We start from the raw sequence: 14,979 nt of genomic DNA, 5'->3' as shown, positions 1-14,979 counted from the left end.
TACAATGAGGTCGTTTTAATTACTCGGTTCGTCTGTATATTGACACGCCTCTGCACTGGCAATTGCGTGAGCGGGCATTTGTGCCATCCGTTGATTTTACAACTGATTATGCTCGGAAATATCTGACGCAGAATACAAATTTGCAAATCCGAACCAGACAAAGTGGATCCGTTGGTTGTGGTGCAGGTGAACGCGCAGATGAATGCGTGTGATTGCGCAGATGAGTGCGTGTGATTGCGCAGATGAGTGCGTGTGATTGCGCAGATGAGTGCGTGTGATTGCGCAGATGAGTGCGTGTGATTGCGCAGATGAGTGCGTGTGATTGCGCAAATGAGTGCGTGTGATTGCCCAGATGAGTGCGTGTGATTGCGCAGATGAGTGCGTGTGATTGCGCATCCGCCCGCACGCATTTCTGCTTAGGAGGTGATCAGCTCATCACGTGTTTGGTGGCGTGGGATGGCTTCGCCCTCTCTCTACTTAAACCTGACCACGGGCATCTTGGGGCTTGTAACGCCTGCGCTCCCGACTGTGGGAATGTGGGATTAGTCTTTGGCCTCTGTCTGGTCTCCGTGTGTCGCGCTCGCTTTTTTTGCGTTCTCGGTTCCCTCGAGTTTCTTCCCCAGTGCTTGAGCAACTGGAGCAGGGCGGGGAGACGAATCTGCTTTTGGAACTCTCGCAGCATGGCGAGGACCGTGATGAATGCTGCAGCGCTTGCGTTGTGGAGGTAATTGTCGGTGCTGGGTTTGAGCCGGAGGGGAGGACGAGGACTTATGCCAGTAGCTGTATCCTGGGCTCGGCCACATCCCTACTCGCTCTATTTGGGCATTTTATTTTTTAAGCCTTTAGATTGTAGAAGTATTATATGTATCGGTGTAGGATGGCTCTAGCTAGACGGGACTGTTGTAATCTAGTGGTAGTGCCTTACGCAGATATTTTCCCCCACCCACTAACAGCCAGTGTGCCAACTTTCTGGTAAATATCGATTGGGGGGGGGGGGGGGAACTTCAGCCGCGTATTTGCGTTCGTTTCTTTATTGTGAACAGATTGTCTCTAGAATAGTATTATAGCTTCGCTAACAACCTGGCAGGTATGTTCACTTCGCCCCCCCCCCCCTCTCGGCGATAGACGAGTGCCTCTGCTGTACAGCTTCTGGATGTGGTGCTGGGGGGGTGGGGAGGTGCTTTTTGTTTGAACTGCCACTAAACAAGTCGAGTGGTAACAATTGACTTGGTGGACATGCCCAATACGTGACCCTGAAACCCGTCGGATCGTGCGTCTTGTAGCCGGGTCTCCGTCCCTTGCCGTGTGGCGGTCCACGTCTGACCTGTGCCACCCATGTGGTGGAGCGGTAAAATGCGAGGGAAGTGTCCATGTGACCTGTCTGGCATGAGCTGGTACGTGACCGCGCGTGGTGTGTAATAATAAGAGGACGCAGTGGCTGGCGTGTTGCGCATCCGACTACCCTCGGTTCGATTCCGGCTGGCGGCCAACATCGGTGAGCGCTACGTGAACCAGTCTTGGGCCTCTTCCCCTAGGTTGCCTCTGCTTCCGAATGAGTACCTGTAAACATCGCCACTAGGGAGACAAAGGCGGCCGGGCGTGGTGCTGGCCAACCCACTCCATCGTGTGCCGTGCCGGCCTTCATAGGTGCTGCTCGCTAACGGCATTTGCCCCGACAGCCTAATTCGGGCTTCTGGGAGGAGGGGGGGGTCTTTGTCTGTAATGAGAGAACTGCCTGTGGTCGCAGCCTCGTGCTGTGGACTTGCAACTTCGCGGCAGCGGAGGAAGTCGGAAGACGTCGCTCCGAGCACGCCAAGCGCAGCGGTGAGTAACACCCGACTCTGCGGCAGAGGGTACCGCGGCGATCAGCGTTCAACTACGCCATACCACCCAGGCGTTTTATTTAAGTTTGCGCGAACGGCATGACGTGAAATCTTTAGTATAAATTGTTGCTATATTCAAGGACGTTTATTATTATCATTGTAGCGGCATCCAGTGGCTGCATGGTGTACCTAAACCACTGCACACATCGTTCACGATTTTTTTTAAAAGAAACTACACCTACGTGTAGGGTCCTGGCCACAGCCCAGCGTGGTGAAGTATGCTCCAATAAACCGTCCCACTCTGTGCGGCGAGTCCATTCCACCCACCCAGTCCGTACGTCCATCCAGCGGCGGATTAACTGGGGCTGTGTGGGTTGTGCGGTGGCTGCGACTTTTGTTGCCGTCTCGAACGAATGGTGCCGTGCGTTTTGTGATTTTATTTTTGTGTTTCTAGTTCCGCGCTGGGATCGCTCTGGCGCGATGGACCCGGACTCCCTCCTCTACTCGTACGGCGTGGGTCTCACCACCGTCGAATGCAGCAACGCCTCCATGAGGGTGACTTCTTATTCTTCTTGAGTGGCACTTGGCAGTCGATTTGCTGAACTCTGTCCTAATGCAGTGGCTCTTGCTCTAGCTTTTTAAATAGATGCTCCAAAGTGAATTGAACCGATAGTAACGTATTTTCGAGCCACGCTTCCCAGCAGATTTTGCTGAACGCCAGCGATGTAATTGCTCTGTAACGTGAAGATAATACCACAATTTTTTTTTTACTTTATTGTAAACTTGTGGTGATTTCGACTTGTAACCCACATTCGTTCCTACTCCGAGAACTCCTCGGAAGCTCTCCGAACTACGGACGAGGAACCAGGCGGGCACGCGGTGAGACTGCTAGCAACTGCCCAAGCTCTGCGGTTCTCTAATGTATGTAGTGTCTGCATATGGGAGGAAACTGCAGCACTATGCGAACAACTGTGCTGCTAGCAAGTGTCCAAGGTGGTGGAATTTACATTTTTACATAAGCGCCTTTATTTCACTTTTTTTAAGGTGACTGTGTCAAGGATGCTTCCAGCCTTCGCTGCTAGCACGGTAACCAAGCCATCCTTGCCAATCCATTGGTTAACACATCGCACACACGTCAATGTAGACTGTGAAATGACTTGTCAGCCCATTTTTTGTTCTGTCTTCTAAACAAAGTACCACTTGCTGCTTGTGTAATGGTCCCAAAGTAATCGACCACGTGAAGTTTGTTTTAATTGCAATTTGAAATGTACAGACACTTGATGACCTCGTACCAGCTTTGCTACAGACTCCAGAGAGCTCTGCCCTCTAAAAGAAGCTGCAAGGCGTTCTTTAGGGATCGTGTTTTTTTACATTCAGATGATGGGTCCTGGGTTCTAACCCTGTCCCTCGGACTACAATTGATACCCTTCCAATATCCCTTTCCCCGTGCACGCACAGCTCCACGACAAGCGGCCCATGTCCTGGTACCTGGACATCGACAACGGCACGGCGCAGTGGAGCGTACCCGTGGCGTATGCGAGCCAGGTCGGCTACACGTTCGAGTCCCAGGAGCTGACCCTGGCGGTGACGGCGCTGTACACGGCCAATGGGGTGTTCTACTCCCAGGTGATCCCATCCTTGCCCTCTCGTGACCTCCGTCTCCAGATACACGGACCAGGCGGTGTCCACGGCTTTTGGGGTTCGCTTGTGGACAGTCCGCTATTTCGCTCAGCCTGGGTCTGCGTAGTTCTTAGTTTTCCTGTTTGTTTAGGTTGAAATGTTGTGCTTTATTAGACACCCCCTTCCCTTCCAACTTTCTAGAAAGCCCGGCTTTGAGGTTTTGCTGAAATATTTTCTTTTGTCGCACAACCGACCTGCATCGAGCATGAGAATGGGATGTGGCGTTGCATGCATTGTCTCCCGCACCAGTAGCCTCTGTACATCCGATTACTTGGCTTCTATAAATGTTCACGTGATAAGCCACTTCGTTGAGCTAAAAATTTGTGGCCAGGTCGCTTCTGAAAGACTCGCTTGGTGTGCTTTACCTGGCAAAATAAAATTTCCTATACTTTGCACAATTTTTGTATTGTTTGGAATCTGACTTGTCCCAACTGGACATCCGAAAAGTAACTTTTATAGCTTCCTCGAATTCCTCCACCAAAAAAAAATTCCGATTTCTGGTCGTCGCGTGGGCTCTGCGTGCAGTTGGAGGACACGTCCCTCTACTTCCTGGACCTGCAGCTGCGCTACGGCCCCAGCAGCACGGTCATCTCCTTGCTCACCCCCATGCTGTGCCTGGTGCCAAGTGAGGACCACCACACTCGCGTGCCTTTATCACATTCCGGGTGATGGTGTTTCAATTGACACGCCGCGGCGATGAAATGGTAGTGTAGTTGCGCGCTGGCTGTTTAGCTGTGCTGCCACCCTCCATGCTACCACTAACGCCTCGCGTAAACCATCCTACGTTTAAGGACTTTGGAGACGACTGGTTGCTTCAGTTTCTCCCCGAGGGTAGCTCAATGGGCCATGCTCTTAATACAAATCTGCATTGGGAGATCCGGATTGATACTGCATCTGGAGCCATAACGCTGACACTGTTGGCATAAAAAACACAAACCCGAACTGGACGAAGTCCTCCAATTGACACCATCTCTACCCCCCCCCACCCTTGCACGTCGCTCGTGCTACCGCTCCCTGTCCAGGCTACCTGCAGTGCAACGACACGAACCTGGTGGTGACGGTGCCTCCGCTGCCCGGCCCCCTGACTGCGGTGAAGGTGGGCACCACCCTGGTGTACCCGGGCCTGCCCTCCGTGCCGGGGGTCGAGGTGCGGCTGGAGGGCAGCGGCGGCCGCTGGGGGTTCGTGCTCTCGCTGCAGCGCACGTCACCGCTCCTCAGCGTGGAGGTGAGGGAGGAGGTGCCGGAGCGGTGGGCTCGTGTGTGGGGGGGGAGACTGGACTCGTGCGTGCTAGTGGTTGGTGCACCAGGCTGCCTGCGATTTCATTCCCAGCCATGGCTAATGACGTGGTGAGTCTCTGAACTGGTCCTGGGCCATTCACGTCGGGTTTGCCCTATACTTAATGCCATCTGATGGAAATGATTTTTTCAAATAAACGCTGCACCGTGGAGACGGACGGCTTGGTAAACCGAGCTGGCCAAGTCGGTCGGTCTCCATGTGCTTGCCAACAGCCGATGCTCTCGCAGTCTAAAGCACAGCAGGGGGAGGTGCCCCTCCCGTTGAGGGTACGCGCGACTGTCTGGGGCGCTGGGCTTGTCCTCCTGTGTCTGACCTTCTTTTGCACCATACGTAGTCAACCGTCCTAATCGGCGGTGCCATTGCCTGGTCTCTCCATTTCCCTCCCTGCTGCCCGTGGGTTGCTCCCCCCCCCCCCACCCACACCGATCGCATGTCCAGCTGTGCTCCATGGGCCAATGGAATGGGGTGCGTCACTTCGCCGACATGACCGTGACGTTCACGCACTCATCTCGGCCGCTCTCCTTCCCGCTGCGGCTGCGCTGTCCATGCGTCGCGGTGCAGGACGATGCCGGCGGTGAGTGTGAACCGACCGGTGAGCATCGCTGGGCAGCGTCTTGAGGAATTTGTGTGCAGCCCAGGGGCATGTTGGGTACTCAAGGCCAGGGTGTAGATGGTTTCCCTACGTAGTCCCTGCTCGTGTTTGTTGAGTGTGGCAGTTTGTTTGACGTAATAACTAAAAAAAAAAATACCTGTTTAGTGGTTGCGTGACAACTAGAATCTTAAACCATAAACCCATTTGATTTGACGTTTTCGTGACCTGCAGGCATTACTTTCGTTCTTTCGGTAAAGTTGCATAGAAAGAAACTAAATTAATGTCTCTCAAATTTGGCAATCTTTGGAAGAACGTAGTCAACCAGGTGAGGTGCTGACTGCAGTGTTGCCCAACTGTTGGATTGCATTTTACTTCTAAGTTCACCTAGGTTTGTTTTCTACCTGACGATTGCTTGTGTTGCAATCGAAACGACGTATTCTATTTATTTTCTTTCCACGTGACATTTTTATCGAAAGAACCAAAGTAATAAACCCATTGGTTTACCTAGACTGCTGTGGGGCAGTATGTTACGTTTTGCTGCTTTGCTTTAGAAACTTTCTGATTTTACGGGATGTTGGTGCTGTGTGGGTAAACTAGTTCTTGTAGTGATTATAATTCTTCCTGCTAAAGTTATCCTTTCTAAAGTAACCATCCTTATAGTTTTTTTTCACCCAAATTTTCAATTCGTGCAAACTCTGAACACAGCCGCTTGCCTGGATCCATAATGGTTTGCAGATTGGTTTAATCCCTTGCGTCTCCAGTTAGGTTGGAATTGATTGCTCTACTGCACCACCGGTGTTTTTTTATTGTCTAATCAAAGTGGGGACCTCTCCAAAGGTAAACTCAACCCTAAATTAGTACTTCTGATGCCTTTTTTTGTTGAAAAACTTGTGTAACGACAGAATTATGAGGCACTCGCTCACTCCAAGCCAATGTGCAGACCAACTAATTGAAAAAGTAGGCCAAGGCCTCGTATTGGTAAAAAGCCTCCACGATGATTGGTTGGGAGGACGGATTGAAGAGATTGGCATGAGAGGTTTAAACGCGGGGGAAGAGAGTAAACAAGGAGGTCGTCTCCACGTCTGCCTGATGAAGCTAATTATTATTACTGTAGAAACGTCTTGTTCTAAATGTTTGTGGCTTGCCTCCCTCCAACACGCTGGTGTACTAGTGAAGAGGAGACTTGAGCTGGTCAAGAAGGGTATTTATTCTCGATGCCAGCTCGCACCACACTTCACTCGTCATCCAACGCCCAACCCCCAGCTCTCCGACTCTGTTCCATTTTTAATAACACTTCCCACCAATCGCCGCCACGGGTTTTCCCGTCCTTTAATAATCCTTCTCGATCCGATCGGTGTCTTCCACTCGATCGTTGGATTGTCGTGCACGACTGTGCTCCTGTGACCCTTGACCCGTGTTTTGTGTGGTATTTTTGTCCCGAACATCCTCTACGCTAGTAACGAATTGGCATGGTCTGTTTACATCACCAGACCTTGCCCAATTGGCCGTGTCGGGTGGTAGCTGGTTTAACGACGCGTATATTTACGCGATCTAACGAACAAAAAAAACACCTGTGGTATTATAGAAGTCGTGGACCACGCAGGCAAAGGTTGGGGAAGACGAACGGGGGGGGGGGGGGGGGGACTGGCTGTGGTTAAAAACTGCAAGGAAACGTTTGAGGGCAGGAGAGCTTAAAAGGGGAAGAGCAGGAGGGGAAGAAGACGAACAAAGCCCGGGCCTCGTGTTTTGTGGCTGTGTCCAAAGTAAAGATGCTCCTAGTACGTTTAAGTCGTCCGTGTCATTGACGGTGCACTGACCTTGATGAGAGGTGGCATCCTTAACCAAGTACGACCGCCAACAAATCTATGCTGGGGGGGGTGGTGTGCATGTGGCCTTTTCGTTCACGCAGCCGTCTGCAATGGTAGCGTCTTGCTCGCTGTATTCGGGCCCCTGTACGGCCCCCCGCCGGCCATCGTGGTGCTGACTGTTGGGACCGTGTCCCTGCTGGCCTCCACCACCCTGGAGCCCGATCTCTACGGCTACACCATGACCCAGATGCCCAACGGGTCCTCCTACCTCACCATAACCGCCGATCGCACCGCGCCCGGCGTCCTCGTCCAGGTTTGTGGCACGAAGTGCCCGCACGTGCCATGCTGCCAGCGGTCCTCCACCTGTGTCTCCACTGTGGTGTCGTGGTGGTGGCAACCTCCTGCAGGGGATGGTGTTTTGGGGGTGGGGGAGGAACTTCAAGTGCTCGTCTGTGGATATCCGTGCGCTCCTGCCCTTGCCTGACTTGTAGTGGTTGGTGCACTACACCTACACAACGGCTTCCTGACCCCACTGCTGTTATTGGTGGTGACGATCTGACTTCTACCCCGCCCCAAGGCATCTGTTTTGTTAAAAACAATTATTACAGGCGTGAAATCTTGTCGTGCTTGAGCATAGGTGGTGAATTGCAACACCGCCTTGTGCCATGTCGGCCTTCAGTACCCCCACTAATGAAAGCACTTTCCACCAATTGCCTGTTTAGGCTGAGAAACTCTGTATGCAATCGCATCTGTTTTGAACTTATGTACGTGCGTTTTTTTTGCATGGCAGTCTCAGGAACCCGGCCGCCGCCTCTACTCGGCGCTGTTCCACACCGTGGTCATTGACGGCTTGGGGCTCCGTCACGACTACACCGTGGAGACGTCCTGCCACATGCCCTACACGCGTGAGTCGTCTCGTGTGTGTGCTCTGTAGAGCTGCTATGCTTTCTATCTGCATCTCTCAGTTGGCTCTAATGGTATGAAAAGTTCCGCAGCATTCATACACCGGAGGGACTTTATCCCCGCACGTACGCCAATCTGCATGGTTCATCTTTAAGGCTCGCAAATGCTCTCGGTGGGCGTTGATCTGATTGTACATCAGTGTTAAGTGCCATCTCCTGACGCTTGGTACAGGAGGCGTTGCGGTTGGGCTATTGGCTTGGCCGGGTAGTGTTTCGCTGACGACACGACCGTGTGTGCGCATGCATCAGCATCTGGCGTGGTGTCGTGCGGGCCGTCGTGGTTCGCCATCACGCTGCAGCTCGCTGAGGTGCGAGACTTCACGCTGTTCGTGACGGGAGTTCCCGTGACGCAGCTGCTCGACCAGGGCTACAGCCTGACCAACTCCACCTCGGAGCTGCGCCTGCAGGTCGACTTCACGGCGCTCGACGTGGTGGTCAAGGTGACTTCTGACATGACCCTCCTTCCCTGCAAACTTCGATGTGTGCCCACCATGGCATCTCCTATAACTAAAGCGGTCAAACGCTTGATCAGCACACATCCGCCGACAATAAATTGCCATCTACTTTTCCATTGCTACTGCCTATCATAGCCTCTGTTCTCTTTTGTCTACCAGGCTGACTTGTCTTCTTTATTCACGCACGGCAGTTAAAAACACGACCTTTTCAGCTTCCCTCAACTTTTTTTTTGTCTATTCAACAAATATTTTAACGTCTTAACCTTTGTTTGACCTCATTTTTTTTTTTTATCCAATAACTAGCTTTGGTTCGTCTAAACTCTTGAAACTTGCCGCACGTCCTGCAAGCTTAACCATGTATAAGCTAAGAATCTAAGCTCTTTTTAATAATGTTTTTTATTAACACTGCCGTCAATCGTCCTGGACTTGACATCGCAGACTCTGCCGGACGGCTCGACGGAGCGGTCGCTGCTGCTCACGCTGAGGAACGACCTTGGGGCAGTAGAGGAGTACAACCTGGTGTGCACCACCAACACCGCAGGCGAGTGGCCCCCACGAGGTGTCGCGTCCGGTGTGCTCCAGTGGACGCGCTGAAGCGCCGTGTGCGTGTGCCAAATTGTAGAATGATTTGAAGCGCTTCCCTCCACTTTTGGAAATTGTGATACGTCCTCTTGTGCACCAGCAAGTGGGGGGAAGCAAGCTCTGCTGGCTTTTGCTGAACTAGTTGAGTCGAGGCCGATTCGATCAATGTAAACCTTCCAGCCCACGTGTGCAGTTTCTCATCCTGGTCCTCCCACCGCCTCTGTGCTCTCCGTGGCGGCAGAGTGCTCGACGGACGGGCAGATGACGTTCGAGGTCTACGCGAGCAGCACGCGGCCCCCGCTGGAACTAGCCACCGTGCACGTGCGCGACCCCTCCTGCCTGCCCGTCGAGGTGACGGCCGAAAAGGCCGTGTTCGTCGTCCCGCTGGACGAGTGCGGCACCACTCACGAGGTGGGGGCACGCGGTGTCTGATTACCTGTGCTTCGTTTGCTGTGCCTGATGCGCTCTTTGGCAGATGGTGGGGGAAGTGGCGATCTGTCTCGTACAAACGGCTGTCGTACCAGATTTCGTAGCTAAATTATGGAACCCTAATGATGCAGTAGGATGTTATATTTTTGCCAGCTGCTCTGGACATTGGCTCGCCATTCACTCCCCCTTGTGGTTATAGGATGGCGGCTACAGATGACAATGTTAACCACTCCTTGTGACATTCGGATTGTGCAAGTCATAACTCGTACATGCAGGGCGCGTAACTGCAAGAAGTACAGCAAGTGTTTGACGCGACAGTGCACATGCGATTTTCCAGATGGTGGATGGCAAGCTGGTGTACGAGAACGAGGCCGTGTCTCTGATGCGCGACTCCATCCACGTGATCATCTCCCGCAGCAGCGAGTACAGGTGCCCGCTGCTGCCCTTATTTACACGCTGCGAGAACCACGTGGTGGCAGAAATGCGACTGGACAAACAATGCCTGGTCTACACATTTTGAAAAGTGTTTGGACAGTTTTGGTAGAAGACTCATTTTGACACGCTGGTGTGATGGCCCCTCAACGTCTACACGAGACTGTCGGATAAATAATCTGCGTCAATCCAAGCTATGATGCCACTTTCTGCTCCCCCTCCAGAATGAAGATCACCTGCGAGTTCTCTGGGGACGACTTGCTGATGCTGGGCGTGACTGTTCCCACGCTGTCTCCACCCAGCCCTGCGAACGGCGCCGGCCCCCTGGTCATCGAGCTCACCATGTTCCCTGGTGAGCCCTCTCCACGATCCTCGCCACCACTTCACGCTCTACGTTCATTCTATGGCATCTACACCAGCGCCTAGGTGGTAATGAGGCATGCATCGAGTGACTGCTACGATCACGGCCTTTGTTTCCTGTGCACCATTCCATAGGACAGTCTAGGTACATGGGCAGCTTGTGCTGGTGGGTTATTTGAGAAATCTTGAAAATTTCCAGCTTGTTCTGAACCAATTTTCAGGCGCTCCCCAAGGGTAACTTCCAGCCTAGGCATCGGTTCGAGCAACTACCATAACATGTTGAGGTTGCTGCTTCGTCGGACACTTTCCATGCCGTTTTGATTTTTCCTTTCCCCTCCCAGATGTTGACTACGTCACTCCCTATGTCGCCGCTGACTACCCGCTCGTGCGCTTCCTGAGGGAGCCGCTGTTCGTCCAGGTGATGACCCCCGCCGAAAGGTCTAAATCGTGATGCATTGCATGGAACCAAGCGTACTTGTTACATCTGTTCATGCTGCATTATATGATATCACTCGTGTGAACGATGCATCTTTGCCTATTGATCCATTTCATGGTCTGTTAACATATTTTCTTTGCCTGGCACGGTCACATGACCCACCCAGTGAGCAGCGCAACCTCCTGTTGGAATGGGCACAACTTAAAATAAAATTATGCCGTGGGCATTTATTTACAACGGTCGTATGGTCCTGCATGCAGTTAAAGTTTAATTTCATCTGAAATGTTTTTTTTAAGTGACTAGCACGTTACCAAATGTAATTGAGTTTATGGCATAACTGGTAACCTTGCTGAGCCCCATAAGTGCTCTACACACGGACCCAGAAGGCGCCATTTCAACAATGACTGCAGGAGCCTTGGCCCTCTCTTGACCCGATGAAAGATTTAAATCGTGATGCCTGACATGAAACCCAAAATGCTTGTTTAGAACTGCTAATGCTGCATAATAGGGTATTATATTGCCACTTGTGTCAATACATCCTGCCCTGTTGATCCATTTTTATGGTCTCTTAATGTGTATTTGCTTGGCCACCGTGTCACATGACCCATGCAACAAGCAACGCAACCTCCTGTTAGAATGGGCACAACGTTCTTTTTTTAACATTTCATGCGATGGGAGTTTATTTACGTATATATAGACGCCCTGCATAGACTTTTTCAAGTTTTTAATTTGACCTGAAATGTTTAATTTATCGCAGTGGAAAGTGATTCGGCAGATTTCCTAAATAGTTCGTCGCAAAAACTGGTAACCTGACTGAGCCCCATGGCAGCTCTCCGCACGAACCCAGAAGGCTGCCATCTCAACGATGGCTGCAGGCGTCTTGGGCCCTCTCTTGACCCACAATGCAACAGTCTTGCCCCGGGGCTGTGACCTGGCCGCGTGCAGGTGCAGCTACTGGCGCACCCCGACCCCGTGCTGGAGCTGCGTCTCGCCGACTGCTGGGCCACGACTCAGCCCGACCCCAACTCGCTGCCCCAGTGGGACCTGCTCGTGTCCGGGTGCGCCCCCTTGTGAACGCTGGCGGCTACTGCTGCTATACGGCTTGCCATGTGTGCGATTGCTGCTCTCGTACACGATGCGTAGAGTATCGAGAGCATGCGCCTGTTGCTGCTGCTGTGTGATATCTAATACGGAATGTGTCGCCATCTGAACCTGGTACTGGGCCCTCTGCTTTCACCATATGCACTGACCAGTGTGAACAATATGGGCAGGCAAACATTAATCAATGTCCAACAGGAGGGTTTAATCTGTTGGTGGTTTAAACGACTGCATGGCATGATAGCCGCTCAAAATGTATACTCTTAGTTTTTTCGGTAAAGTCACGATGTAGGTAAAAAATGAAATTAAAATTAATAGAAAATAAAATCAAAATCACGACGTTTCGGAGGTAACACACGTCTCCATTATCAAATGGGACTGTCACAGCCAGATTTGCTGCATCAAGTGAGCTCAATGTATTCTATTCGAAGTGGCATCGTCCTCGCAATACATCCATCAAGTCTTGGTCCCTGTTTTCGATGCCCCACGCGTGTCCCTCTGGCTGAGCGCCTCTCCTCTGGCCGCGGGGCAGGTGCCCGTTCTCCGGCGACAACTACCTGACCACCGTCCACGCCGTGAGCCCCGCCTCGGTGCCGCTGCCCCTGAGATTCAAGCGCTTCGAGGTGAAGACGTTCGTGTTCGCCGACCCAGCGCCGCTTGGAGCCCTGCGCGATACGGTACGGCCCTTGATGCACGCCACTCCTAACAGTTGTGTGCCCTCCTAACGGGATAGAGGTGGGGCAGCAATGCTTGCAGAGACTTATCCAATATAACTCAACTTTAACATGGAGCTGTGGTTTTTATGGGACTTGCCCTACAGAAAACTGCTCTCACTGAAGGGTTCTCCCGTACCTGTACCCAAGTTGGCACAAGGACCTGTCCCAATTTTGGAACTTCTTCAGTGCAACAGCAGTTGGCTTCCATACTGCTGTAAAATTTATCCCGAAGACCATCTCTTGCAAAGTTGTTACGGTAGTCCTGCATGTGCATCATTTATCCTCCTTGTCGCTCTCAGCTCTACTTCCACTGCAGCGCCACGGTGTGCGACTCAAACTCGGCCGATTTGCCACAGTGCGGACCGAGCAGCTGCTCCCCGTCGACACGACGCACCCGTGAGTTGCCCTCGGCAGTGAAAACTGTTTTCACTGCGCCGTACGTAGCCAACCGTGCTAATTGAAGTTTTTGGAAAGGTCGACAAAGTAAACACGAAGCAGTTCTAATGGAGGAGCTGTGGTACGTCTGCAGATTTTTTTTAAAATACTGAACCCAAAAGGATCTCGGACGGGTGTTGATCCACAAGTGTTTTTGGAGTTTGGTAAATTATCATTACGCATGTGGCTTAAGTGTAACCCCCCCCCCCCCCACGTGTGGCTGAATTCCTGCTGCAAGTAACTCTTGCTAGACACGATTTACGTGTCCAAATTATTACTGGGGACCCCAGGGCCAGGTGGTCTCATCTGAATTCAATGTATTAGTTACACCAAAATTAAACCTTCGACATGGATGTATACTAAACATTCGATTAACTTTTTTTTGCCCACCGTGGCTTTTTAGGCAGAGACATCAACCAGGCCGTTGAAAGTGGAAGGACCCACGTTGTCAGCCTGGCTGGACCCATCATTTTCACCGCCGATGCCTCCAAATCCCATCCGTCAGTCTCTGCAGGTGCGTGTCTTGCCTGTGGAATCTTGGTAAGGGCACGGACTAAGTTTACTATAAATGGAAGTGATTTTATTAAACTGACATTGGATTCCATTTCTGGTCTGCTTTTCAAGCGTTTGCACAATTTGGCACGGTTTGTTCCACCATTGCATGCCCACTTATTTCAGCTCCAACGCTTCTAAACCCTCTATCCCATCGTGGCATTCTCCTTCCTTAATTTTCCCGGGCCCTTTTTCTCCCAGGGTAGGTGTTTATCTATAGGCCGACCTTGTTGTGCAAATAAAGCTTAGCTGGGTTTTAAGCTGTTCAATTGACACGGCACAAATGAACCGTTTATGGTGGGACCCCTTAGGTCCCATCAGCCCCCGGCTCTTGAATAAACTGCGTTGCGACGGCTTGTGTCTGAAGGCGAACGATACGGCAGTATATTCCTCTGACGAGCTCTACACAATGCGCTAATGGGTTTTTGTCTACGGCAATTTTGGCAACGACGGGTGCTTGGTGAAATTTTTTTTTTATTTCTGGTGGGTTGTGGCGTTTGTGCACAAGACAGTCGCCAAAAATGTAATTACGATTTTGACTTCCGTTCATTCGACCCCGGGGTCCTGCCATAAGGTGCAAATGTAGAAACATTTACTCGGTTGCCTTCTGTATGAATGCATGCATCTCCCCCCTGCCTTGGGCACGCAAATTGTGTGCTTGTTTCAAGTTTGACCATTTTCAGTATCCTAAGGTTTGTTTTTTCAGTTTAGAACACTTGTAAAATTTGGACTGCTGCCACCAGATGCCGTGTAAATAGGATTAAATCTCTTCTCTCCCCCCCCCCCCCCCCGCATTTAGTACGCCTGCTAAATTTGAAGATGGCTTTTGCTACAAATGGCAAACACCCTACCACCTAAGTCATGCCACTGCGGTGATCTGCATGCAAGGGCATAATTCCTCAGTCTCGTCAAGATCGCTGGTAGGCCAGGTATTAGGGATTCGTAACCATGTGCGGTTGTACTGAATTTGTACCTGGTGCATTTTTGCCACCCCAAAAGGTGGCGTGTGGGTCCCGGGGCTCTTGACTGCCACCTGCTCCGTCCTCGCCGTCTTGTTGGTAGCCAAGCTGCTGTGCCGTGGCCGCCAGGGCACGTGGAGGAGGGAGGCCATGTGCGGTTGAACACGATGAACGTGTAGGCACTGCTGTGCGGTGTCTGCTGCTATGCTTGCTAAAAAAAATCCCATGTGCGTTGCATGTTCTTGAATAAATTCTGAAAGTGACGACTATCTTGTGTTATTTTTTTAACACAAAGCAGTGCTGCTAACATGCCACGCAATGGACACAGATGTTAAGACTGACACTGCTTAGCTGTCGAGCCAG

At 51.5% G+C, this 14,979-nt stretch overlaps 1 protein-coding gene across 2 annotated transcripts; it reads left to right on the top strand.

Annotated features, from left to right (window-relative positions):
• Window positions 1-495: 495 nt before the first annotated feature.
• Window positions 496-14,879, top strand: LOC144728407 (zona pellucida sperm-binding protein 2-like). 2 transcript variants are annotated; one of them, XM_078607825.1, is made up of 21 exons: window positions 496-724; window positions 1,748-1,824; window positions 2,278-2,378; window positions 2,868-2,909; window positions 3,282-3,449; window positions 4,029-4,128; window positions 4,526-4,728; window positions 5,239-5,374; window positions 7,302-7,513; window positions 7,991-8,105; window positions 8,412-8,602; window positions 9,056-9,158; window positions 9,441-9,610; window positions 9,966-10,057; window positions 10,285-10,412; window positions 10,762-10,838; window positions 11,802-11,914; window positions 12,487-12,631; window positions 12,970-13,066; window positions 13,509-13,619; window positions 14,657-14,879. In XM_078607825.1, the coding sequence occupies exons 1-21, from the start codon at window positions 681-683 to the stop codon at window positions 14,776-14,778; spliced, it is 2,547 nt and encodes an 848-aa protein (XP_078463951.1). In that variant the 5' UTR covers window positions 496-680; the 3' UTR covers window positions 14,779-14,879. The 2 variants fall into 2 exon arrangements, with proteins under 2 accessions (XP_078463951.1, XP_078463950.1); XM_078607824.1 differs by having other exon boundaries at window positions 5,239-5,392.
• The last annotated feature ends 100 nt before the right edge of the window (window positions 14,880-14,979 follow it).

Source organism: Lampetra planeri, chromosome 28 (genome assembly GCF_965212315.1).
Source record: "Lampetra planeri chromosome 28, kcLamPlan1.2.h2, whole genome shotgun sequence".
Taxonomy (NCBI): domain Eukaryota; kingdom Metazoa; phylum Chordata; class Hyperoartia; order Petromyzontiformes; family Petromyzontidae; genus Lampetra; species Lampetra planeri.
The sequence above is the reverse complement of the archived record's forward strand: the minus strand, read 5'-3'. Positions and strand labels throughout refer to the sequence as shown.